At 38.1% G+C, this 27,724-nt stretch overlaps 1 protein-coding gene across 1 annotated transcript in view; it reads left to right on the top strand.

Annotated features, from left to right (window-relative positions):
- Positions 1-23,718, top strand: part of RpL15 (ribosomal protein L15) — a 64,438-nt gene extending 40,720 nt beyond the window's left edge. The window contains exons 4-5 of the mRNA XM_067158423.2: positions 4,254-4,364; positions 23,454-23,718. Coding sequence (XP_067014524.2) covers positions 4,254-4,364; positions 23,454-23,648 — 306 coding nt within the window. The 3' untranslated portion in view covers positions 23,649-23,718. The remainder of the gene's footprint in view (positions 1-4,253; positions 4,365-23,453) is intronic.
- Positions 23,719-27,724: the final 4,006 nt, after the last annotated feature.

The following is a 27,724-nucleotide window of genomic DNA, read 5'->3' as shown; positions in this document are numbered from 1 at the left end:
TTTCCTCGACCAACATTTTAATAAAGATAAGAATCTAAATGACACTATTGATAAAAAAAGCCCCTTGTATGAACAGATTCTTATTTTATTACGAGAATCAACTTCCCTCACCAACATATTCTTAAAAATCTTCAACCTCACATCAATTAGAGTTCCCACCTCCCCTACAGCTAATATACCCCCCTCCCTTCCCCCCGCCGCTAGTACCTGTAATTCAAATTCAACCAATAAACTCATAGCCACACCCACCGTAACATCGCTCCCTCCAATAGCCTTACACCATTACAACACGCGCAGTAATACACTCTCTTCCTTCCCTCCCACCAATAGCAGCCCCCCTCCAATAGTTACATCAACGCAAACAGATCCCCCTCCAGCACAAACCTTCAGTTATAACACACGTGGCAAGAAGTTTATTGATGCAAATACTTCTAACTCATAATGTAACAAGCTATCTTTGTCACCGTCAAATGGTAAGTGCACACGATTCTACTTCAATATTTTCAAATATCTTTTCACACAATTAACTCTACGTTTCTTGCTTCCTTTTACAGATTCCACTTTTATATGCTTTTTCAACTAGAATATCTACAAACTCACAATTTACAACATTTGAACATCACTTCAAATTTTGAGATGGTCCATAGTGATCCTATTTGAAACTGTTCTTCAACTTCTATTCACCAACTTCATATCCTCAACGTGTTCTACAACTTCACCACATGCATCTGACTTTCGTCTTTTATCTGCAAGATCATGATTAACTCGGATCTCTCGACTAACTTTGACTTTTATTCTTTCTTCTTTACTTTGATTATATACGATTTTTCGCCATCGTCTAATTATAACCGCCAGACTATCAACTTTACTTTTATGCAATCTTACTACTTGTTGTATAACAATCTGTTGTTTTATCCATTGTACTTATTTTAGCAACCTTCTAATGTTAATTTTGTCAATACTTCCACTATTATTTCTCATTACATTGTATTTTCAAACCATCATTGTTATTTTTAATGTTATTTTACTTCAAATCTCTTCAAGATTTTAAAATTCATTTCATTACTACATGTTATTTAGACGCTTATTTTTAATTTAAGGTTAAGACTATGGCTGATGATGCCTTCAGGGAAGGCGAAACATGTACCACTATTAGCTAACAAATCTATGTAAATCATCCAAGACGGTTTTGTATTGATTAGGTGGTCTAATAAATAACTTAATGTTATTATTTCAATCAAGTATCAATATGGACCAAAAATGATATTTATTACATGTAAAATTTGGCACTGTATCGTGGAGCAGCTCGAATTACGAATGATCCGTATTTCGAATTAAACAATTTAAATAACATGCAAAAACTGTACCTCATGTTTCCAGGAAGGAGGGCTGCTTCGAACTAGGCGAGATTTTGAATTAACCGACTTCAAATTATCGAGGTTCTGCTATATATTATACAGTGATAAAAAAATGCATGCCACCCATTACTTGGCAATGTAAAATATAGTATACGGTCATAACAAATTGACAAGAGTAAACTAATTTATTATTTTATGGAGTAAGACCATTTAAGAATATTTAACTATACAAAATTTTTCTTAAGAACTGACACCAAATTGCCAAATTTAGGGTTAATGGAGCCGCCTTGCTGTAGATGTCAGGAGTGAAAATACCAACGCCACCAGAAGAACAGTTGGCATAATTCCATTCTGTCAAGTAGTCAAAAATCTCTCTTCTCACTCCACTTCCCAGTAGGCCAAAACAAATTTTGAAGCAGAGATAACAGCAATTTCCCATGCACTACAATAGTTATTAGGCAGAAACAATGATTACCAAAAATTTGTTATCCTTCAGATTCAAAAAGCAACCATCCAAGCCATCTTGTCAAATAATGTCTCAAAATACAGAACTGAAAGAAATTCTATGTATGATAAGAACCCTCCAAAGACTTCACAAACAGATCTCATTTCAGTGGATTCCTTCTCATGTTGGAATAACAGGTAATGAAGAGGCAGTCAGGTTAGCCAAAAAAATGTACCACACTACAACCACCTGCCAGTCAGACTAAACAGGCAGGAAGAAGTGGCAAAGAAAATAGTAGAAACCAAATTATAGAAGGATACTGATGCTAAATGGGATCAGTATAAAATAAGACCAAGAAGAGATGCCGTTGCCATCTTCAGACTTAACACTGGCCATGACCGTGTTGCAGCTCATCTTAAACGAATCAGCATCCTGAGATCCGAAAAATGCACACTTTGCCAAGACCCTGGAAGCAAAATGGATAAGGAACACCTGCTACATTGCAACAAACTTGATGTGACAGCTAGAACTTCAGGAAATCTCACTCAACTATACTGGAATGCAAGAAAGCTGATGGATTGGAATCCGGGCTAGTCATAAGATACAACACCACCACGTACAGTGCACTTCCCGGTAGGAGAGACCATCCAGTGTCTTGATCTCCTGGAACTTCCTCTCACTGAGATAAAGCAGACCGTTCCATCTCAAGGAGAATGAAGACCAAAGCAATTAGTGTACCTATTCGGAGGTGTGCACTCTTCCACAAGAGCTTGTTCTACACGTACTACACACAGAGACATTTAAACAACAAGATACCATTGGTCTGTATCTTTGACATTGATAGCACCGTATGGGAGGTGTGATGTGTGGCCTCACATTGCAACGATACATTATTACCTAGGCTTTCTCTGGCAACACTGATAACTTGAAGGAGGCAATGAACGCACTGATGGTAATGCCTTTATCGTTGACTTTGCAGGTAATGCACTGGATATGCTTTTCAAACTTCTGATTCGTCGACCCAAAAAACATAAAGGAACAAATTTCCCAGAACTACCATGAATTTTTTCAGGTAAAACCCCCTATTCCCTTAACTAGGAATCAGTGACAAAAAAAATTGAAAATCAAATTAGAAAATTAGTTTAAAGGAGGTAGATGAACCTTGCCATTTTCTTAGTGTAACGAGTTGTCGGGGTAGTATGATCAATTAACACTAGACTGGTAGCTTCAATACTAAGATTTATTAGCTAGGCACTAAACTACACAAGACTACACACAACTTTTGCTCATAACACAAAATTACACAGTTCACGCGCTCTCTCTCCCTTTGTTTCTCACTTGTTCTCACACTACACAGTTTTACACTCAGACACAATGTTCTGTGTCGTACGGCTACACGTTCTCTCCTTCGCCGACAGTCCGCACTGTAGCACACTAGTCGGATAATCACGGCAGTTCATATTCTTCACTACACTGGCATTCGCTCACGACTGAACCACACCAGCTTCTAACACAGTCTAACTCTCACTAACTCCAGGCCGGTCGTTCCTCTCTTATATACCTGCGCTGGCTCTTCTAGAATTGTCTGGATGCTGGATGGATCCAGGAACATCGCGAGATGGAACACTCCAGATCAATTGCGGAGTCATCTCCATACTTCTTTGCTACGGACCGCGAGCGGAAGGTAGTGGGGCTGGCCTAGCTGCTAGTGATTGGCGCAGCTGAAGCATAAGGGGCGGGTCTTTACGCTGCCGGGCCGGGCCCACTGCCAAGGCCTTCCTTGAGGATATATACTTGATAACCCCTTTCATGGATATGCATGTTACAATTAATTTCTATGGAATGTGGCACTGTTTGGAAGTAGAACTGGAGAATAACTGGTATAGAATCTTTTTTTAAATGCTCTTGAAATGAGCTGTATTAAGAAATGTTACATTAGTATGCTAGTCTGGACATTGTGGCCTGATATTAATGTTTAGATAGAAACTAAAGCTGTATCTATACTAATGAACTAAATAGGGAATTCTAATGTTTAAAGACTTATGCAAAATATTATGTAAATAACATCTCGTCCTTACTACAATTTCATGAAGCATCTGTTCAAAACCACCACCTTCAAATTATTGCCCTTTTCTTTATGCAATTTGGTACACCCTTCAAGAAAATGGTTTCAAAAAGTCAGTGTTATATATTTAGTTTCTCCAGTTATCTTCATGTATTATCTGTTGAAATAAGTTCACACACTTTTAGATTCATGTCTTGTTCCTCTGTATGTGATGATCTATAATAACGAAATTGAAATCAGTGATTTTTCATTCTTCCTTGGATGTCTGATGCAGAGAACAGGCCACTTAGTCTAATACCTTTTTGGATGGTGATGTTTTTTGTTTGGATGGTGATGTTTCTTCTTGACCAAATGTTGTACTGAATTCTTTTTTGTTTATTGACAGGAAAGAGTTGGTCGTCGGTGTGGAGGATTAAGAGTCCTGAACTCGTATTGGGTGGCCCAAGACTCTACTTACAAATACTTTGAAGTCATATTGATTGACCCTGCACATAAGGTAAATTTTTTAGTTAATAATACTTTTTAAAACACAAGTTTATCTACTTATACTCAGCTCATGATGCTATCATTTTTTTTAAATTGATTGTTATATGATACTTTTATCTTCCTTGGATGTCTGAAGCTGAGATTTGTTATTGTTTCTGTTTAGAACTTAAGAGTGGGGAAAGTAGTTTGTTTCGGTGGTAATTGTATAGGTTACTCTGTTTCCAGTATAAAGAGATAATCCACCTGATAACTGCCACTGTTAGGAAATCGATGTTTGCCCTTGTAATTAGTTCTTATAAATAATATTTAATTACAGTAGAGTCTCTGTAGTCCGACACATCCAGTAGTCTGACACAGTACACCAGTCGTGACATTTTCATTTTCTTCAGAAAACACAACAAACAGAGATTAATGATTTTTCATTGGCATGATTAGGCCTATTGATGTAGAAGGAAGAAATTAATCATGGTTCTAAATTTCTGTTCATTGAATCATATTAAAGGCCTTATTTTGTAGTGAAATAAAACTGTTGATTTTGGTGTTACAACTAACACTATTTTGGTATGTATTTTGTGAAATAAATTGTAATACTGATCAATGTTTCTTGTGAAATCTTGTATATAGTATGGGGTAAATCTATCTAATTTTGTGATAAGGGGTTTTAAAGAGAACTCTTATGTATCCTTGTTATTAAATCTTGGAACAACCAAATACAGTGAAACCTCATTCATGCTGCATTCCTCATTAAGATGTTTTCTCACTTAGCACGTAAATTCGTAGTCCCAATTCATGTCGTATTAAATCTATATAAAAATTCCTCTTTTTAGTCACAAATTTTTGCTATTACCGGCTAAGTACAATCGCATTGTAATTCCTTGTGAAAGGAATGTGATTTCCAACACAGATAAGAGCCCTCAGCACAAGAGGCAGGTCGGGGAAAGTTGCGCAAAAACGGGAAATGGCCTTGAATTCCCTAACTTTACAGGGGTTTGAATTACACCTTCCTGTAGCATCCATCAGTGTCGGGAAAGTTTAATTTTCTAGCTGGTTTTCAGTGATATTGGTTAATAACGCAGTAAGCCTGTTTGTGCTGTATTTTGCATTCCATCCAGAAATTAGAAATTGTGTGTTTATAGATAGTGAAGAGTAACTAATAGCCTACCTACGGATTAGGAACATAATCACGTGAAATTGACTAGCGTTGTGCATACTTGCCTTGTGGTAGCCCAGTTATGGATACTGAATAAGTCTTAAAACAGCTTACTAATGAAGAAAAAATTAAAATCCAGAAAGTGGACAGTCATCCGCATCTTTCAGCAGTGACGTGTATGTCGAAACGTGCGTCTTCGTGTTTCGACTCAAGTCGGTCAAAGCCTATCGAAGTGTGGTCGCATTCAGGATAGCAGTCAAACCATTCCCTCGCACGTAGCCGATTTTAACCTCCAGATAATTTATGGTCGACAAGTGTGACCAGAAAACTTAAGTGTTTAATAATCCAGCGCTCTGAAATATAAGGTTTCAGCTTAAAATTTGTTTTAGAAAGTGTGTGTCATCTGCAATAATATATCTTGATAATTTTATGTTTTCATATTTGTCTTGTGTTTCACACGCCATTTAATGCACTGTTGTTAATTAATAAGCCTCAGTCGAAAAGGGTTTTTTGTATTTGTTTTCTAGTCTTTTTTCACACCTCTTAACCCGCCAGGTGTCACGTGCCAAGTGTAACGTCAGGCGTTGTGTATGGTTCTTTCGATCGGAAATCAATAAAACACAAAGTGCTTACTTAATACGCTATTTATTGTTACAATGTCCGGCTAAATGGCTAGTGTGCTGGCCCTTGGTCACAGGGATCCCGGGTTCGATTCCTGACGGTCGGGAAATTTAACCACAATTGGTTCATTCCTCTGGCACGGGGGCTGGGTGTGTATGTCGTCCTCATCATTTCAACCTCATCACGACATGCAGATCTACGAATGGAAAATTCTAAATTGCCATGAAGGGAATTGGATATTTTTCACCAATAGAGCATGTCAAATACGGCGGTCAAATCAAAAGACCTGCATCTGGCTACCTGAACTTGTCCTCGACTCCTGGCACCAAAAGCCATACGCCATTTCATTGTTACAATAATATAATGTAATACTATTTAAACACAAACACTTTTTAACATACAGTAATAATTATAATAATGAGATTGCCGTTTGCTGTTAAAATTGAAAATGAAAATTCAAGTTCTGTTTATGAAAAATACTTTTAAAATGATGTTTAATTTTGTTTAACGCACACATCTAGACAATGCTCCTTCCCCCTCTGCTCAACAATAAATTATAACAGTGGGTCACCATTACTAGGTAACAGTTCTGCAAGAGCATTGCAAAGATACTAAAAGTGAGCCAGGCTTGTATACACCAAACTGTGGAGAAGTTTAGAATACATTTACTTTGAATAAAATGCAAATAAATAATGATAAAACTCGCATAATAAGAAGAACTGCATAAAAAGTCCAAATGCTACCTAATCAGTCGGTATCTGTAGACATGTCGTCGGGTTGAGCAGAGTTATATGTTACAAATCTCATGTTATGGTCTGTATTGAAATGTACTTAAAATCGAAAAATAATGATAATAATAATAATAATACTAGATTAAAAAATTTCACCTATTCAATACATACGAGTTTTTTATTTAAATTTATGACTTTCGTTATAAAGTACGTATAAGAACAATCAGGATCCTAGTCTGTCTTTCTTTCAGCTATGAGACTTTTAGGCTGATGATGCCCTCGTTATGGGTGAAACATGTCCCTATATCTAATATGTTAAGAACTATTTCTTAAATTTAAATAAAAAAACTCTTATGTATTGAATAAGTGGAATTTTATAATCTAGCATTGTTATTTGACTGAGCAGAGTTGTCGACACACCTGACACGTAATGCTGCTGTGCTCTTTACAAATGAAATAATGGCAAACCGAACGCATTATATAGATATATTTTACACCCACATTGGAGCACTTAAATCAATACATTTGAGTTAATTTCTTCTTTCTTCTCCCAGAACTTTCTCATCCTCTCCGACTTGGAAGCCCTTTGTGTGTCTGATATAGTATATTGTTTCTGTTCAACTGTTTTAGTTTGAGACTTATGCTTTTGTTCTTCAAAATCCTCTTCTCTTTTCTGTCTTTGATTTATTGCCGAGTTATACCCAATTCTTCTAAATCATCCTGAACTTCTTTAAACCAATTATTATTGATTTTATTTTTCAAAAAGTAATTAAATAGTTGTTTCAATATCCTGGTGTCTGGTGATCTTGATATGTGACAGAAAAAGGAAATTCTTCTTTTACGCATTGTAGACATTATTGATTCACATTCACAATAGACAATGTTGTTAGGCAACAATCTCCACTGTCCATCAACTTGGTGTTTTCTATTAATAATTGTTCTAAGCATTTTTCCATCAGTTTTTTGTAATTTGTCTGTTGTTGATTTTACATTTAATTTGAATAAAGTTTCACTAGCATACGTTGCCTCTGATTTAACTATGGAATTATAGTGTTTCAGCTTAGCATTTATTGAAAGAGATTTATTTTTATATAGGTTGGCCAGGTAAGTCTTCGTGCTTGTTTAAATTTAGTTGTTCTTTGTTCTATTGCTTCTTTTTCATTTGTGTTCCATGTTCCCCAAGATATTTGAATTTCTGAACAATTTTAATCTCTTTATTACTGTTCAGTTGAACAACTGGTAAATCAACTTCAAAAGTTGGCATATTTCTGTTTTTTCAAATGAAATTTGTAATACCATTTTTTTGCTTTAATTTCTAGTTGTTCAATGTGAAATTTAGCCTCTTCTATTGTATTTGCAAGTAATGCTAAATCGTCCGCAAAAGCAAGGCAGTTGAGTTTAATATTTCTACCGATCTTCATAGTTGGTTGGCATTTCTTGTTCCATTCATGCATAACCTTCTCCAATGCACAATTAAATAACAATGGTGAAAGTAGTCTCCTTGTTGAAGTCCAGTTCTTTATAGTGAATGATTCTAATAATTCACCTCTAAATTTTACTTTTGCCTTCGTATTTTTAAAAGTCATACTAATGAGGTTAAAAAAGTTTTTGGTGTATGCCAAATTCTTTAAGGCTTTTTAATGATTCACGGTGAATATTGCCGTATGTTTTTTAAAAATCTACAAACGTGATGACTAGACCCTTCAAACTCATTGGTGCTTCATTATCCATTTTAAACTAATGATTTGATCTGGACAGCTTCTACCTGGTCGAAATCCTCCCTGATATTCTCAAAGTTCTTGGTCGAGTTGTTCTTGGTTTCTTGTGTATATAATCTTGGATAAAATCTTGTATGTAATATCAATCAAGGATATCCCCCAATAATTATTTGTATTGGAGCAATCACCTTTCTTATGCAGCGGATGGATTATCGCTGTATTCCATTCCTCGGGAAGCTTCTCCGTGTTCCAAATATCAATGATGTATTTATGTAGGTTTTAATAGTCTGATCATTAGCATTTTTCCATATTTCTTATACTATTTGATTCTCTCCTGCTGCTTTGTAGTTTTTAAGTGCATTAATTGCTGTTTTCACTTCATTGTAAACTGGTGGTATAATCTTTTGTAATGGAGTTTTATTTTTTAGGTTAGGGTCAAATTCGGAATGTTCCACAGGATCTCCACAATTAAGTAACTCTTTATTTAAAGTATTCTGCAAGTATGTTAGCATTATCTTGATTATTGTGTGCCATTTTTCCATTTTTATTTCTTAACATAAACTTCCTTCAGGCTAGCAACCCGTTGGAAGGACATTTGATTGCTTTCAAGTCTTGCAAAAAGTAAAATGCAAGACCGTAACGGGACACGTGGCCCAATACTTGGAAGGAAGATGATGATGATGAACATAAGTGTGGGAGGGGTAAACTTAGATTAATATTGCTTGAATGTTTTGTAATAGTCTCTTATTTTATGCTGATTGAATGTTTTAGATTTTCTATTTGTCTTATAGTCGCAATGAATACAGCGACCTGGTCCTGCAACATTTTCCCTGGGAAGTGGCCTTGCTTCTCTTTTTTTCCATTCCTAGCATTTGTTTGAAGTTTTGTTTCAGTGGATGAGATAATTGTGCTTAACTAAATAGTTCTCACAGAGTTCTCTTGAAAGCTGCTTCAGGAACAACCTTCTTTCTAGCTCAAACCGTCCTCTAGAATGTTTATACGCAATTAAACAGTTCAATCCTGTGATGTTCAGTAACGAAAAGAACACCTTGAGTGGCCTGCGGTTACTTCTTCTTGATACAGAAGATGAGGATTTGTACTCGTTGAGTTACAAAAGGTTAGGATAATTGGTTTCTCAGCATCACCAGACTCTGAGACTACATCATCTGAATGATGCATAGTTGATAAAGTGGAACCACTTTATTTTTACTTGCAATGTATGACACTAAACTCAAATTACCCCCAAAGGCAAACATACTTGAATTGGCTGGGTGGAGCTTGGTATTAGGAAGTCAGGTGGGATCTCCTTTTACTTTTTCCCTAGTGTTCCTACCAGAGTTAATTTGTGGACACTGAGATGATGTTCAGCCAAAGGAATGGAAGTATACCAGTTGTCAGTAGTTATGTTTCTCCCTGCCACTTACGGGTTGAACAAGTCTAGATACAAATGTCCTGATAAAATGCACAGCGACCTCGGAAAGACTCGAGCATCTCATCGTTGTTTATTCACAGTTCTTCTTACACTTTTCAGAGACACTTTCAAGCACATCACTGACTGGAGCAAGTTTGACCTACATTGTGTGTTCTCTTATCGCACTTTTATCAAATTTAATATTTCTAATAAGGAACTTGAACCGTTGTAGATTCATTGTGTTGTGGAAAATTCAACTCCAGTTCTGTCCTCTAACCACAAATCAGGTAAGTTTTCATGAGATGACTTGAGAATTCCCACCATATAGAGTAGTCGATAAATGCTTCCATTTCATTTCTAAATGTATCACAAGCGTCCCTTTCTCATTTAGAGTTTGGACAAACTTTTTGTATGCGTTGATTAGTAAATCGCACAATATCGTCTAAAATCTCATCCGTGAAGGAAAATCTCCATGCTGCAGAATGAGAACTCATTTCAAATCCAGATCTTACACCGGGTAGTCGCTGAACTAAATGTGTGCATCTGTAGCGCGGGGGACAGTGGACACTGCATTTCATTTCCATATTCCTACCCACATATTCTTGTTTTATTTCAAACCCTTTGCCTTCATCAGTAGATTGCTCGGATTCTGCATCACCGTCTTCTACTTCTAAATTGTCTTCCGTAACATCATCAGGTGCCAACTCTTCAATAGATTCAGGAAGTCTCTCATCAACAAAAAGCTGCCTCTGAATTGCTCTAGGCTTCTTGAAGTTTTCTTCTTGTTGCCTCTCTGCTTTTTTAACGCTTTCTCAAAGCCTACGAATCCTATCTTCTTCGTTTTAATCCAAAACCATTGTCTGATTGTAGTAAATCTTAAAATTATGCACAAAGATACCACAAAGTAAAAACCAAATAAGTCTACGCCATGAGTCACGTATTGTTGAATAAACCAGAGACAGGTGACATGAGGAGTCGTGTGCGAACGAAACGACCTGATAGCCAGCTTGTCGCTCACTGAAGGAGTGGAGAGCGATAACAGTGGTGTGACAGAAGTGTGGACGAGTCCTTTGGAAGGTACTGAGGGGGAGGAAGTATAATAAACAGTGTTCGCAGAAGGATTTATTAAAATAAACAGAACGACCGGGCGCGGCCCCTCGCAGGTTAATGCACCCTTAACTTTCGAAATAGTAGGCGTAGATATTTTTCACTGTAGGCATACATACACGACTTAAAATGCTTGCATGCCAGAAAGAACGTGCAGTATCAAGTGGTTACATATTCCTGTCGGATAGTTTTTATTCATGTATGCAATAGTATGATTTCTCGCTTAACACTTTTTCTTTCCTTGTTCCCTGCAGAAACGTCTTAAGAGGTGGCCAGAGTCGGCTCTAGATCCACATTTTATTTTGAAATATCTCCACTAGTCTCGTTGCTGTCGACAGCTAACTGCACTGATAGTTGCATCGCGGGTGCATAGATGTCAGTGAGAAAGGCCAAGGCCGAACGAGCGATTCCCCTCTCACCCTCCAGCGTCCCATAGTCGTGTCACCAGGAAGTTGTGATACAGTACTTGCACGGAGCTGATGGTGTTGACATTATTGTAAATGGGTTAGTGTTGAGCAAAACAGTCAACAGTCAAAATAACGTACTGTTTCCTACAAAAATAAATGAAATGGCTTATGGCTTTTAGTGCGGGAGTGTCCGAAGACAAGTTCGGCTCGCCTGATGCAGGTTTTTTGAGTTGACCTGCGCGTCGTGATGAGGATGAAATGATGGAGACGACACATACATCCATCCCCCGTGCCAGAGAAATTAACCAACAATGTTTAAAATTCCAGACCCTGCCGGGAATCGAACCCAGGACCCCTGTGACCAAAGGCCAGCACTCCGGACACTGTTTCCAATGTTGAAATGAAGTAGTGCATCAACCCCGTCCCCGCCTCACGTCTTTCCCTGCACCGGCCAGTCAGTGATACATAATATAATTCTATCCAATGAAAACAAACTGATATAAAAGAAGTGAATTCATTTACGCATATTTTAGTCACACAGTGATACTTTGGACATACATTAAAGATTGTAACGCGACCAAGAACGGAATTTTCCAACAACCCTGAGTAAAAAAAAAAAAAAAAGCCTTACAATTTATAACACCTTTTTTACCCTTGGAAACAAACAGTTCTGAAATATTTAAACAATGTATAAAACATCCCATTGTATATTGTGTTAAAATTTGGATTCGATCAGATACTGTATTTTCGGAGACGCAGAGGTGCCGGTGTGTTGTCCCGCAAGAGTTCTTTAACGTGTCGACCTTCCAATACCACTGCACTGAGCCAAGATCGAACCTGCCAAGGGGCAGAAGGCCTGCGTTCCATCCTTTGGGCCGTTGTGAGAGTCTCTTTGTCTTTACTAAGACGGATTTGAAGTCGTATGTTTTCGTATAAGTTGTAAATAATAAATGTTACAGCATCTAAAGATCCATTAGTTCTGTATTTCATGACTTGAGTGGAGTGTAATTGAGTAAATACTAAGCTAAAAAAAATACCACTTCATTCTCGCTCTCGGTGACGTTAGGCGCTTTAGCCAATAGCTGCGCTGCTCTCCGGAATGACCTATCTGACCTGTGAGTTATTCTAGTTACGTTGGAAAACCCCATTTCCAAGAAATACAAGGTTTGTAAATGACGGTTTTGTATAACTACCCGTTATGAAACTCTGAAACAGTGCTGGTGAAGAAAGTGCTGAGGGGCACTGCAACTTCCCCCTGTAGGTGGGGGTAGTAGAATAACACCCACAGTATCCACTTCCTGTCGTAAGAGGCGACTAAAGGGGCCCATGGGTTCTGGGTTGGCGACCACGGAGCCCTTAGCTGAGTCCTAGCTTTATTTCCACTTGTGCCGGGCTCCTCACTTCCATCTATCCTTCTTCAAGTGTCATCTCCATTTTTTTTTGCTAGTTGCTTTATGTCGCACCGACACAGATAGGTCTTATCGCGACGATGGGACAGGAAAACGCTAGGAGTGGGAAGGAAGCGGCCGTGGCCTTAAGGTACAGCCTCAGCATTTGCCTGGTGTGAAAATGGGGAAAAAGCTGGCCCCGTGGTGTAGGGGTGGCTTGTCTGCCTCTTACCCAGAGGCCCCAGGTTCGATTCCCGGCCAGGTCAGGGGTTTTTACCTGGACCTGAGGGCTGGTCCGAGGTCCACTTAGCCTACGTGATTAGAATTGAGGAGCTATCTGACGGTGAGATAGCGGCACCGATCTAGAAGGCCAAGATTAACGGCCGAGAGGATTCATCGTGCTGACCACACGACACCTTGTAATCTGCAGGCCTTCGGGCTGAGCAGCGGTCGCTTGGTAGGCCAAGACCCTTCAAGGGCGGTAGTGCCATGGGGGGGAAACCACGGAAAACCATTTTCAGGGCTGCCGACAGTGGGGTTCAAACCTACTATATACTGGATACTGGCCGCACTTAAGCGACTGCAGCTATCGAGCTCGGTCTGGTCATATTTTTCCTTGTATCTTTCCTTGAATAACCAGCTGCAGTAGACGATATTCTCTTCTCTCATCTATCCTATCCGACCACATTTGGTCAAATCTTGTTCTTTTCCGACCCCGACGTATTACGTAAGGAGACCTATGGAGTCTTTCATTTTCACGCCCTTCGTGGCCCTTGTCTCTCCTTGGCCGATACCTTCATTTTTCGAAGTGTCGGATCCCTTCCATTTTTTCTCTCTGATTAGAGCTATATAGAGGATGGTTACCTAGTTGTACTTCCTCTTAAAACATTAATCACAATCACCGCACTGTAACTGAAAAACTGTTATATTCTTGTAACTGTTTCATTCAACAACGGTTGCGTTCTATCTGTCCCAGCTGTAATAGGTATAAGGGTACGAACATACCGAAGATGCGTCGCGGTTTACGTCGTGGTCGATGCTTCGATGTCACCTCCTGGTAACACAAACACACAGTTTTAACCCTTTTGCTCTCAGGCTATTTTCACCGGTCAAGCCCAAAACACTCAGGCCATTTTTCATGATTATGCATGTTAAAATGTAAAAAATTGCCGTATAAAGAAATCCCCAGTTACAAAATTGAAAAAAATTACAGTAGTACACTATTTAATATCGTTTTAGGAAAAAAATATCCCAAAATTGTTCATGGCATATTTTACTTCAAAATAAATTTTGAAATTTGAAAATATATTACAAAAAATAAAAATCTGTTTTTAAATACTAAAAAAGTAATATGTTCTTCAGTGATATTGTTGTTCAGTCATTCTGAAAATAAGAGCATTTAATTCTGTATAACATGATATAATTTTGTTTTTTGTGTTCTTATTTAGTCATGAGTTATAGCACCTGACGTAAAGAACTGTACACGTACCTTCCGGAGTGAGCATTTGTGTTTTGGATAACATTCTCCTATCATCAGTACCTGTAAAATCCGAATCACTTCTTCTTTATCTACAGCTTTTCCCACATCTGTGGGGTCGCGGGTGCGAACTGTGTCGCACATGTGGATTTGGCTTTTGGTTTATGGCCGGATGCCCTTGCTGACGCCGACCCTATATGGGGGAAGTAATCACTATCGCGTGTTACCGTGGTAGTTTGTAGTGTAGTGTGTTGTCTGAATATGAAGAAGAAAGTGTTGCGACAAACACAAACACACAGGCCCCGGGTCAGAAGAATTAATCAATGGCGATTAAAATTGCCGACCTGGCCGCGAATCAAGCCCGGGCCCTCTGAACCGAATACCTCAACGCTGATCATTCAGCCGATGAGTCGGACTGAAATACGAATCAATGTCGGCTATAACGTCACCGTCATCATCTAAAGCATCTAAATAATCCAAAACATCGGAATTATTTAGCCTAGAACTTGGCCCAGCCATGTAAAAAAATTAGGCCTACTCGTGGCACGAAAATCTAATAACACGAAATGTTAAACTAAAATTCACTTGAGAACACTGATAAATGTAGAATATAAACAAAATATAATTAACAATAATCTATTATTAAAATGGAAACAATAAAACGAAGGAAAACACGTATTTTGAAGCTTAAATGAGACTGTACTGGCAAGCAGCACACTTCAACTCGTCATGCGGTGAACATACGCGGTTTGATAACTTCATTTGTTCCAAACAGGTGAGCTTAGTGTCTGTATCTCTCGAGAAAAGTGTAAACTAAATCCAAAAGCTACTATTAATGTCTTTTCCTGACATCTGGGGGTCCATTAAGGTACTTATACAGCCGTCCGAACACAAAGCCGATAGATCGGCACGCTGAGTGTTTTAAGCAATACCACCCGAGCCGATAGATCGGCTCGCTGAGCGTATAAGGGTTAAATGGAACAGTTCATGTCAAAGATGCTCGCTTCCATTCACAATCACGATTTACCAGGAGGTCTAGCGCGATGACAAGAACGTTGGTGTTCTCATCGCTGTAGAACGGGAGGCATCGATGTAGCTTGCTCCTGATTGGCTTATCCGGATTGAGATCACGTGATATATCCCCTCCGTTCTACTGTGCCGTTGATCCGGGTGTTCACAGAGCCCGCATGTGTATTCGTGTGGTAGTTATTGTTCTTCACAGTATCAATTTTTGATGCTACATTGTTGTATATGTATTGGAACGGCTTGTGATGTGTTGGGGATGTAGAAAGAAACAAATTTATCAATTCGTAGAAAAACAAAGCAACAACGTAGTAGTTGATTAAGATTCTTTGACAAGACGTTCAAGGAGAGAAGGGCTGGGACCAATTGGAGGTTGGTGGATGTAATAATAAGAAGAAGAAAAAGGTTAATCAAAACAGTATATTGTTTCTACAAGGAAATCAATTTCAAATTTACAACTCAAAATTTTGTAATCTGGCACATAAAAGAAAACTCTCATCGTGAATGGCGTACATTAGAATAGAATCCCTAGACCATTAACAAGTTATAATGTGTGACTAATCAAATGAACATGGTAACCTATAAGCCTCGGAAAATATTGACACATATTTCCAAAAAGGTAAACAAAGGGAGAAGAAAGGCACGGGAAGGACCAAGGACGGGGATCACAATAATGGGAGTCGCCTGAGTATAAACGTTGCCAAATGCAGGAACAGTTTTATGTGATAAGTTGTACCGTCCAGGCCACAAGTTCAATCACTCAGTAACTCTTGAAATTGCATATTACTCGATGTTCATTTGTTAAGGAGAAATATCACTCATATCAAGCTTAAAAGGAAACCGGCCCCAGCAATGAAGATAACTCCAAAATCCATAGGAGAAGAATAATAGTGGTAATTATAAAATAAATACTCTGTTGCTCACCCAATACAGCAAATAAAAGAAGTGGAGCTTCACAGTAAATACTGGGAAGTCCTCAGACGACCCTCCATCCACACTCGGTGTCAGTGCTGGACTGAAGACAGAGTATGTGGGGGAAGCCTTTATACCACTGCAGAAAGTTCAGGAAAAAGTACACAAAACGTCGAGAAATATCGGACACTGACGCAGCGGGTGATGTAATCCAGTGGAGACTCAGTGTGTAGTGAGCAATTCACCAGGACGGATGCAGGGCGAGGCAGCAGTGAAAGTCCAAGGCCGGTTAGATGGGTAAAGTAGCGGCGAGTACAGTAGAACCTCGATAATTCAAAATCGGTTAATTCAAAATCCCGCCTAATTCGAAGAAGGTCTCGTTCCCGGAAACATGAGATACAGTTTTGCATGTTATTGAAATTGTTTAAGTTGAAATACGGATAATTCGTAATTTGAAGTACAAATTACCGAAATTTAGACTTTTAATTCGAAACTGCCTTTACATTTTAAAACAGTAGTATGTTACAGAGTAATTTCAACTCGAAATTTATCCGCGTCATAATAGAACGCGTGTTCCGGAACGTGGAGTGGTACCGTAGCTTTCCGCATTTACACTCACTTCGGTGGATCTACAGTGCACTTCATGATTACTAAGTTGAATGAAATCGGAATTCTTTTGTATTCAAACTTTTAAGGGACTCCGTAATATCACGCAACGGGCATTGTGCGGGAAAACAGAATCCGCGAACAATGGCGATGCCGACAGTTGACGAAAATAATAATAATTTTTAAAAAAACGTGGCTCATATAATAAATTCGTAGGCACCGAACAATATTGTTATTGCCGATGAAACTGCATTACTTTATTTTTATGCGAGCCCAAACGATCATATGGTTTTAAAGGAGGAAGTGCCAGCCGAGGAATCGTACAAGTGTGAGGGGTGGGAGTCATTATAGTGCGTTGCAATGCACATGGAAGCGAGAAACTTTATCCCCTCGTCATAGGAAAGATCGATAAGCCACAATGTTATGGGCGTCGGGAACTTTCCATGCCAGTACAAAGCATCTAAAAATGCAAACAGTACAGAAATCCAAAAAATAATGCATTTGCACAGGGGAACCAGCATAATTTATCCCCGTCTTTGAATTGTGTGATATTTTACTTTCGTTGCGTGAGGTTATGTTTGTAAGTTATTTACCCAAGTGCATTATTTGAACATTGTAAATGCACCTTGTTGGATACATGTTGGAAATAGATTTTTCCCATGGCATTTGAAAGGTTTAAACCGTGAATCGAGGTGATTGCATGTATTAATGAGTCTTAAAATACTTTGTGACGCGGCAAGTGTTTACATTTCTGAAGTACAAGAAAAGTGCCACGGCGGGAAATCTTACAAGGATAGTCATCGGAAAGTTCGATTTTAAGGACATCGGGCACTTTCAGTGTAAATACAAGGCATCTGAAATGCTTACAGTATAGTAATTCAATGAATAAGTACTTGCACATGGGAGCCAGCATAGATTTCTCGTCTTTGAATCGTGCTTTTTTTTTTTTCTTTCTTTCGTTGCGTGAGGTTATGTTGCCAGCGAGATATCCAAGTGCATTATTTGAATACTGTAAATGCACCTTCTTGCATACATTTTGGAAATAGTCTTTTTTCATGACATTTGAAAGGTATAAACTGTGAATCAAGGTTAACTGCTTGCAGTAACGGGCCTTAGAATATTTTGTAACGCAGCAAGGGCTGGTACTTCTGAATTGCGAATTGGCGGTTAATTCGAAATCACGTAATTCGAAGTCCGATTTTTTAGTCCCAACGACTTCGAATTAACGAGGTTTTACTGTATATGAAAATAGGTGGAGTTCCAGATGACGGCAGCCGAAAATAGGTGAGTGATCGTTACAGTCTCAAGGGACATTCTCATGTATGAATAGAATCAGTCCGCGTTGTGTTTCAGTTCTTCAAATAAGTTTTGATATTCCCCCATCGTCTGCCTTTTATTTATAGGATGAGCATTCCACTGGCGGGTTTACTGATTTGAAAGTAGCCGCCATCGTGTGCTTATGCACAATGAATCACTATCTCTACTGTCACCTGAATATGTACTCTGTACTTGTAAAAGCTCAGTTGTAGAGGATAAATTATCTTTAACTTGAACGCGGAGGTCTAAACATAACGTCCACTCACTGTAAACACATCTCAGAACACTTAAAGGTAAACCTCCCCGGTATGTTCGTACCCTTACAAACAGTGACACATGCACGAAGCCTCAAGGAGGGTTGTAATGCAGAAACAGGGGAGGTCCGCCTGCAAGCCTCGTATCGAGAGCAAGGGAAGCAGTGCAGCTGTGAGTTGCCGTGGACACTAGTAACAAACGTATATTTAAACCCATATCCATAGGCGATTCTAGCCCTGGTAGGGGGATATGTTGACCTACCGCTGTACAAACATAAGTTCACAGACATAGATAAAGACCTCGAGATCATGGAAATACTTTCTAAGGGACAGAAGCTTGACATTACTGAAGCATGTCTAATACATATAGACCAATACTATAACGCTAACCTTAATCTGAATGAAATTTCGGAAAAACCCAAGGTACTGTTTGACGTTTTGATTCTATTACTTAACAAGCTAAAAATTCCAGAAAATTCGAATGCGTTCCGAATGCTACGTAACAACTTTGCGTACTATTGTCTTCGTCCACAACGCCCCCCGGACCCTCCTCCGGACTTCTCCTTCACTAGCGCTTCGTCACACAGCACAAGATACTAGTGGGCCGATGACCTTCGATGTTAGGCCCCTTTAAACAACAAGCATCAAGATACTAGTACACACACTCATCGCGCGGTAGCCGTCACGCGAAGTACACAGCTGTAGAGGTGAGTCAGCCGTATCAACAGTTAGATTCAATCAGCTTCTTTATCAATTTTCTCGCTTTTCTTTTGATATTGGGTTTCATCATTGCAGGGTTCCCATTGAACTGAGAAGATAAGTCCGCCTAACAACTGTAGGACAAATTAATTACAGTTCCAACCACGCATAAAGCAATAAAAATACGAAGTTTCATTACTTAATAAATATAAGAAGACGGCTCAATTTTCAACAATTATATTATATATAATTAATTTTATCCAACAAAAGCAGCTAAGATACAAATGAAATGAACATTTTAACATCAAATAGACTGCATGCAATTTTAATTCCTCAATTTTAAGTGCGCATTCTAATTAGACAGTACGAGAGCATAGAATTACAGACATTAAGGAATGTGAAGACAACTTGTCAACCAGATGAGAAAAAATGTTATATTCATGACTTACAAGAATTCTCTTGTTACATTAGGATTTAACCAATAAATATGCTGTTGTATGTAAATATGTATATGTATGAGTTAAGTATGACAATATTTTGTTTAATATTTAGATCGCCAAGTTTTTTTCACATTTTCTAAATCAGCTGATGATGGTGACATAATAGAGCACCAAAACATGTACTGTAATAAATAATGTTGTAAATATCATCCAACAACATTGTATTAGTATTGAAAAGGTGGAACATGATAGACTTTGATTAATTGTGACCTTAGAACTTTGACGTTATGGATTTCCTTGTGAAAGAATTTGTCCATACATATGTGGTCTAGCTGCCATTCTCCTTTTGTCCAATCAGGATGTTTCTAAGTTTTAAGTTTGTGTGGTTTTCTTTTAAAATATACAGATTTTGAGATTAGTCCATGGGGTCTGCACATTTCTGTGAGTCTTTGGCCATCTGTTAATTTGTGACGAGCCCACTTTCCTACTACATCTCGATGGGTCTTTTCCTTACCCAGTTAAGCGTTGCAAGTGCCCTATAAAGGTCTTGATGTTATTCATATATATTTTCATTGTCTGATCAAGGAGATCCCAGAAATTATGGACTTATTACAGAGTTTTTGTTCGGAAATTTTTTTCATGAGGGGCATGAGCATTTATAAGTTTGTTTGTGGTTTGTAGAGTTAGAATTGCAATTCTCGATGAGATGGCTTTAAAATCAATTACAGAATCTATTATTTTCAAATTTATTATAAATCCTGTACCAAATTGAGGGCAATGTTTCATGACTCTTTGGACTGGCTTCCCATTGTACACTCTATAACCTTGAGATCCAAACATATCTTCTGTTAAATTTCTCAAATCTTGGGGCCCAACCACAGGAATAGTTTGCCTATCTAATTCGTCTGTGAAGTTCTTGAGCTTTCCCATTTTCAGTAAAGAGTTTATATTGTGCGTCGCAGTGTAGTTAATATGCTTTTGTTTGATTCTATGTTTGTATGTGTAGTTATGTGTATGTATTTTTGAGTGTTCATATTGATTCTTGTCTTTTAGGCAACTACCCACCAAATCCAATGTAGGGCGGAATTCATAGTCAGCACTTATACATAAGTGGAACCCTTAAGTAATAAGGGATCACTTATAATAAGTATTCACTTATATGAGTTTACATTTCATAGACAGCACTTTAAAGAGCACACTCATTGATACAGTATCACTGGAGATGTGGCAATGCTGTATATTATGTCCATGCTTTCTGGATCGTGCAGTCCTGGCTACCGAATAGTGGAATGATCTATTGTGCTTTGTTTATCGAAGGACTGCACGTCCGCGCGCGTAATATTTGAGGTTAAAAGATCGTCTACTGTATATTGTATTTGGTTATCAGAATGGATGACAAAACAGCAAGCTGAGAAGACACCTGCAAGAACTTGCGCATAATATAGAACAAGCAGACCGACGCAGTTTCTCATCAGAATATGAATGACGTGGGAAAAACTTGTTGTGGACAGTGCAAACTACGAAAATGCCCAGAGTCTAATTTTGTTCTTAATATGTTTATAGTTATCCAGGTACTCGAACCTATACAAATATTCATCGAAATGTAGAATATCTAGCCTTACAACGCTTTTAATGATTTGACAAGTCTATCCGTAGCCGTTATGTTGTAATAGGCCTAATTACTTCCCCAATAAAATGCAAATAGTATGTTTTGATGTGTGATGCCATAATTTCAGAAACTTCTGATATAATCAGGCACAGATCAACCTTAAAATAAATGGTGGTAGTGCAACACGTTCATTCTTCTTATAACTCAGTACAGTTCTTTACTATTCCGTAGACCTACAGTCTTGATAACTTATCAACTTGTAACACGTTTCCAATTAATTAAGCGAAATACCAGTTATGATGATGGTGATGGTAATAAAAACAATAATAACAATAACCTGAAATTAAGAGGTGGCATAAAATCTCAAAACAATATCTTCATTAATGGTGAGATAGTGAGTCTTCTAGAGGTTATGTTCACTCTCTCAATCAAAGGAACAAGAATATTCATAACTCTCACTTTACTAAAACGAAACCTTCTTTAAATTGTTAGTCACATTACATTTCGACAGGATTTTCCATCTCTATGTGCACGGAAAGCATTCTGTGAATGAAATACAACATATTCAGCAAAATCATTATCCTCCATCTTGCTGCAACATAAGTGAGACACTTAAGTGTGTGTGGGAGGTCCACTTATAGCAATAAGTGGGACACTCAAGTAGGTAATATGAAATGAAACCTGGCTTATAAGGGGCATTTACATATAAGTGCTGTCTATGAATTCGGCCCGTAGTCTTCTCCATCTGTAAGGAGTTGGACAGTGTAATTATTTTCCAAAAAACTTTTCCATATCTGATTATTAAAGGTTTATCAACCTTAAGTGGAACAAGCTCCGATTTACAACTACAGTTGTTAGCCGCAGAGGATATTTATTCAGCATTCATTTTATATGCTTCTTTACAGTATCTTCATACTGTATCTTAAGTTTTTTAGCAACCTCATTTCGTACCGCTTCCTGCTTTTCTACCGCTACTTTAGGTATCGACTGTTCTATTTCCACTACCAGTTTCACTATTTTATTATTGATCTTAGGCCAGTTATGTTTAGGTCCCTTTTCTCTCTCTCTTTGCATTGTACCAACACAGCTAGGTCATAATGGTGACAATGGGACAGGAAAGGGCTAAGAGTGGGAAGAAAGTGGCCTTGTCCTTAAGTACAGCCCCAGCATGTACCTGTTGTGAAAGTGGGAAAGTACGGTAAACCTGAATGAAAGCTCACAGCTGCGCGCCACCAAGTGCACAGCCAATTCCCTCATTCTATATCTTTTTTTTTTTCTCTCTCTTTCACTGAACGTAGTTTTGGTTGAGTTTTTTTACAGGAGGAAAGAAAATATGCTCACTTCTATTTGATTCTTGACCATTCCTATTTTTATCTTTTTATTATTCTCTCTCAAAGTTTCCTGTCCAATGTTTCTACTTAAGAATGAAATACATTGAAATAATGTATGCTATAAATTTCAATGTACAGTTCTTTTTTTCGCTGAACATAGTTTTGGTTAAGTTTTTTACAGGACGAAAGAAAATAGGCTCACTTCTATTTGATTCTCGACAATCCCTATGTATAAATTTCAATATACAATTAATAATTAATAAGTTTTATGTGGGATTGTGGCCTGCTTTATAGGGAAATAATATATTGCAAATTAGATTCACTGATTATTTGAAATTCATAATCATTTTCTGCATTTTTTAAATTCTAGTCAGTGGGCAAAGTCTTATTATTACATTTAATTTCACCTCGTGCCATTGGGGGCCGATGACCCAAATATTGAGCATCTTTAAACAAACATCTTCAATTGACAAATTTAAAATATGTATTGGAGATTTTTGCTTTGGCTGCATGTGTTGCAACCATACTCATTTACCAACTTAATGTTATTTTAAAATCTGTCCCATTGTAACTGTAGGGTTTGTTTGAGTGTAAGCAAACACTATGAGGGAAGTTTGAAAGTTTTCGGGATATAGAATGCAGGTTATTTTGTATGTAAAGGCAAGGCAGACAGTAATTAATTTATAAATACTATTTCTCTTACAGGATATCTGATTTTACACTCCTGGCTTGTCATTTCCTCTTATCCAACTTCAACTGTGTTGAGACATTAGTGGTACTTGTCCACTTTCCTCTCATGTCCACAATTTAATTTTTAAATATGTATACTCACTAAATTGTAGCTCGGTCGTTCCTTCTACCATGATTATTTTGTTAAAATTGTATGTCTTTATTTCAGGCAATTCGTCGTGATCCAAAAGCAAATTGGATATGCAAAGCTGTAATGAAACACCGTGAATTAAGAGGCAAGACTTCTGCTGGCCGTAAATCACGTGGCCTGGGCAAGGGTCACCGCTATAGCCATACTGTTGGTGGATCAAGACGTGCAAACTGGCTACGAAGGAATTCATTACAATTGCGCAGAAAACGTTGATCATGTTCACAATTTTTTTAATTTAAAAAAATGTGTACGTTGGGAGAAAAATAAAATATCGATGCATCTACTTTGTGGCTATTTGTATTTCATTGTACTATAGAACTTGGTTGATTTGAACCTGAAGTGTCTAGAAGAAACCTCGAATCGACAAATTAGAATTAAACAACATTGCACTCCTTACTGACCCCCATCTCAAATTCAAAATCTTTACTATACAATAAAAGTGAATATGGCTGGTTTCGATACTGTACTGAAGAGAGGTATCCTGATGTAACCCACATTGCTGCAAGCACTTTACTGTTAACCCTCAACTGGCGTTGTGGGGTCTTTAAAGATACCAGTGACTTCATACACCCCTTGTGCTCCCTCTGTATTCAATTTTGGCTATCGCCATTCACTGTAACTGTCACTTAGTGCAATGTTAACTGCTGTGTTGAGTTGTAGCTTTTAGTAAATATTGGTTTTCTCAGGAACTTGATTTAAGTGTTGGTCGGTGCCGCTTACGACCCCACAACGGCGTTTGTGTTACTAAGTTTCTCATGAATTAATATTTTGCAAGTGTTCATATTTCATTCGAAGTGCGTGTTTGATACTTTTCCTTGGTGGAAGCCTTGCTATGGCTTTCACATCTCGCTCTGGCATATCAGTGGGTGATCCTAGGATCAGGACGCGCAGATGGCCTCTTGCGATTTTCGTCACCCTCCTCAATATTATTGGAATAAATTCTTTCCTTGTACAGACATGGCTCAAAAACTACTCTATCACTAGCTTTCAGTTTCTGAAAACATTGGACGGACAATTAACTGATTCCTACCTCAACGAAAGACTTGACAATGACTACTTCCGAAAGAACTGCGGTTGGTAGTGTCAAGAATTTTTGATAAGAAAACTGTTCCAAAGGTGCAATCATCCAATCAAAACTCAAAAAGGAAGTGATGTGCACTGTGTCCTCGCTCTGCTGAAAAAGAGACAAATCAGTACTGTGTGAAATGTGCCAAATTTGCCGTTCCGTGGTGTGTAAGGATTGTGGAGAAAAAGACGTAGTGGATTTTAAGTGGTTGTGAGAATGACGTAAATGTCTGTTGAATTCAAAAGTTTTATGAGTTTTGTATACTATAATATTTAAATGTACCTTTGAATTTGCTTGGAGTAATGTTTTCATTTAAGTCTAATTCATGGGAGTGCAATTTTCTTTTAAAATCAATGACGGTAAAACAATTGTGCATTATCTCACAATCTACTGTATATTCAGTAAAGATGTTAATTTATCATTGTAGGTAATGCAAAATGTATAAGGAAACATAATTGACGTATATTTATTTTTGCAACTTAAATAAAAGGTGTTTGTGGTCATCCATTCTATGGTATCATTTTCGACCCCTCAAGGCCATTTACGTGCCAAAGTTTTCATAACGCCAGTCGAGGGTTAACAGAAGCATTCTCTCTTTAGTTATGTGTCAGCAGCAAAGCCTACATGTTGTCACTTAAGCCATCTGCAGTATGACATTTTACCAGCTGTCCCCATGTTTCTTCCAAGCCTCCGGTAGCCAGTGGAATGTCTGATTTCAATCAACTCAACATTCGGTTTAGGGTGATTGTCATTCCATGCCAAGTCCAAATTCAGAATACAGACAGACCTACGACGATTCACAACGTACGCCAGAAACAACGCTTTTCTCAACAACCCATGAAAGACCCAAAGCATAATAATTGGGCGCACAAAATTACTATGTGCTCTAAATAATCACAATCCTCCTCCATTTGCCATTGATGATACTGAAGTGCCATACTCCAAGATAGTTACAAAACTTGGGGTCACCTTAAATGACTGACCTGGAATGAGCATACAACTAATGTGTGCAGAAAAGTACATGCATCCCTTTATCCTTTAAAGCGTCATGAAAGTGTTCTCCCACTGGACCTTAAATTAAAACTCAAACACTTCTATTTCCAATCTTTGACTACTGTGACAGTATATTTACTGACCTAACCTGTGAACAACCAGCAAAACAACAACATGTATAGTACGCACACTTTTTCTTGAGCCCTAGTTCCCATTCGTTACTATGGAGATCCGGGCTCAAGATAAAGTGCGCGTATAGTACAGAACTCGTGAATGCCTTCCAGCTCTGACGTGATGCTCATATAACACCCTATTGCAAAAACTTGGGATGGTTGCGTTTTAAATGACGGTAGGAAAAAAACCACCCAACCCTCGTCTATCAGTTGCTTTCTGCAAACAGTCCCACCTACCTATCATCCAGTTTTAGGCTTCTTTCTTCATTCCATGAAATTAACATTCGTTCCGGATCACTACTGAATAGCACCGCATCGAACAAATACCTAGTCATTCATTCCTGGTTTGCTTCGAAGTTACGGAATACGATCCCAGAAGATATTGAGTCTTGCTTGTCTAGGATATTTTAAGCAGCCTGCAATAAATTCCTCCATAGTATTTACAGTTCACTCGAATTAATGTAAGAGTGAGTGAAACCTAAAATTACATAATAGCTTTAAGTATCTCAGGCTATCCCATTTACTTTCCTACTCCTCTCAATTAAGGCTATGTACTGCTCCTAGAAATAGATTACATAGTGACATCTATTTTAGTATACTCAGTTTGTAACATGGTAATGAAAATGAAAACCTACAACCTGTTTCCCAGTCTTTGACCGGGTTAGGGATGTAATGGATGAATCAATATAGGATTCCCTTTTCCAGATTCTCTCTGGGTAGGGTAGTGTACCAAAGCCCCCACCTTACTCGATCTTTCCACCATTTCTCTTCTAGTACTTTATTGCTATCGACTCCTCTATTTGCAATACAGTCCAGAACCTAGCTCCTGCATCTCATTCTAGGACGTCCCCTAGGCCTCTTTCCAGTCTCTGTATCCATCAATGTTCTCTTTGGTATTTTCTCTCCTGGCATTCTCATCAAATGTCCAAACTATTTTAGCTTTGCTATATCAATCTCTTCTTGAAGTGTACACTCCCACGCTTCTCATTATTTCCTCATTTCGTATTCTATCTCGTCTTGTCTTTCCCTGTATGCTCCTCAAGAATCTCATTTCAGCTGCTTGTATCTTACTTTGGTTCCGCTTAGTTAACGTTTAGGCTGCTGAAGCATAGGTCAGTATAGTTTTATAATAGGACGAGTATAAAACCTTCTTGCACTTCATTGGCACATCTTTGTTCCATACAATGTCTCACACACTGGTAGAAACTCGCAGACTGCTGTATTCTTAAATAAATTTCCATTTTGTGTTATCATGCTGCCCAAATATTTTAAAAATTTCACTACTTCAAGAGGTTCATTTCCTATTTTTATCACTCCAGGGATTTTCTGTTACCTCTTGTCATGATCAAAGTCTTACTTTTCACAGTAGTAATCTTCATTCCAAAATTTCTTATCTCCTTATTCCATAAATCAACTCTTCATTATCTCCCGAAACTACGTGTCCTCAGCAAAGAGCATAGACTTTATTTGCTTGTCCATCATCTTCTCCTTGATATTGTGTAGAATTCTATCCATGATGATAATGAAGAGTAAGGGAGACAATGCACCTCCCTGTCTTAAGCCTGTCTCAACTCTGAACCATTCAGTTTGACCCACTCTGGTTCTAACACAGCTTTTTCAATTTTGATACAATGTTATTACCATCTGCATTGTTTCATTACCAATCTGTTCCTCTGTCAATGTTTTCCATACCAAATTCCTTGGGACACTGTCATATGCCTTTTCAATATCTAGAAACGTTACTACCATGTCCTTTCCATATTCCCAATACATTTCCATCATTTGTTGCAATGTAAATATTGGGTCAAATGTGGACCTGCCTCTTCTGAATCCATACTGGTGTTCTGCCAATTTTCCCTCTACTGTCTGTTATTTGTCTATCCAAGATTCTTTCAAGGTTCTTAGCTGTATGAGGTATCAGTGTCACTCCTGTAATTTTCACATTGCGTCCTGTCTCCTTTCTTCAAAATTGATATAATAACCCCTTTTGTCCACTCTTTTGGAAAAGTCTTTTCTCTCCATATCACTCTGAAGAGTCTATACAACCACTGTAGACC

The sequence above is a fragment of the Anabrus simplex genome, chromosome 1 (assembly GCF_040414725.1).
Source record: "Anabrus simplex isolate iqAnaSimp1 chromosome 1, ASM4041472v1, whole genome shotgun sequence".
Taxonomy (NCBI): Eukaryota; Metazoa; Arthropoda; class Insecta; order Orthoptera; family Tettigoniidae; genus Anabrus; species Anabrus simplex.
The sequence above is the reverse complement of the archived record's forward strand: the minus strand, read 5'-3'. Positions and strand labels throughout refer to the sequence as shown.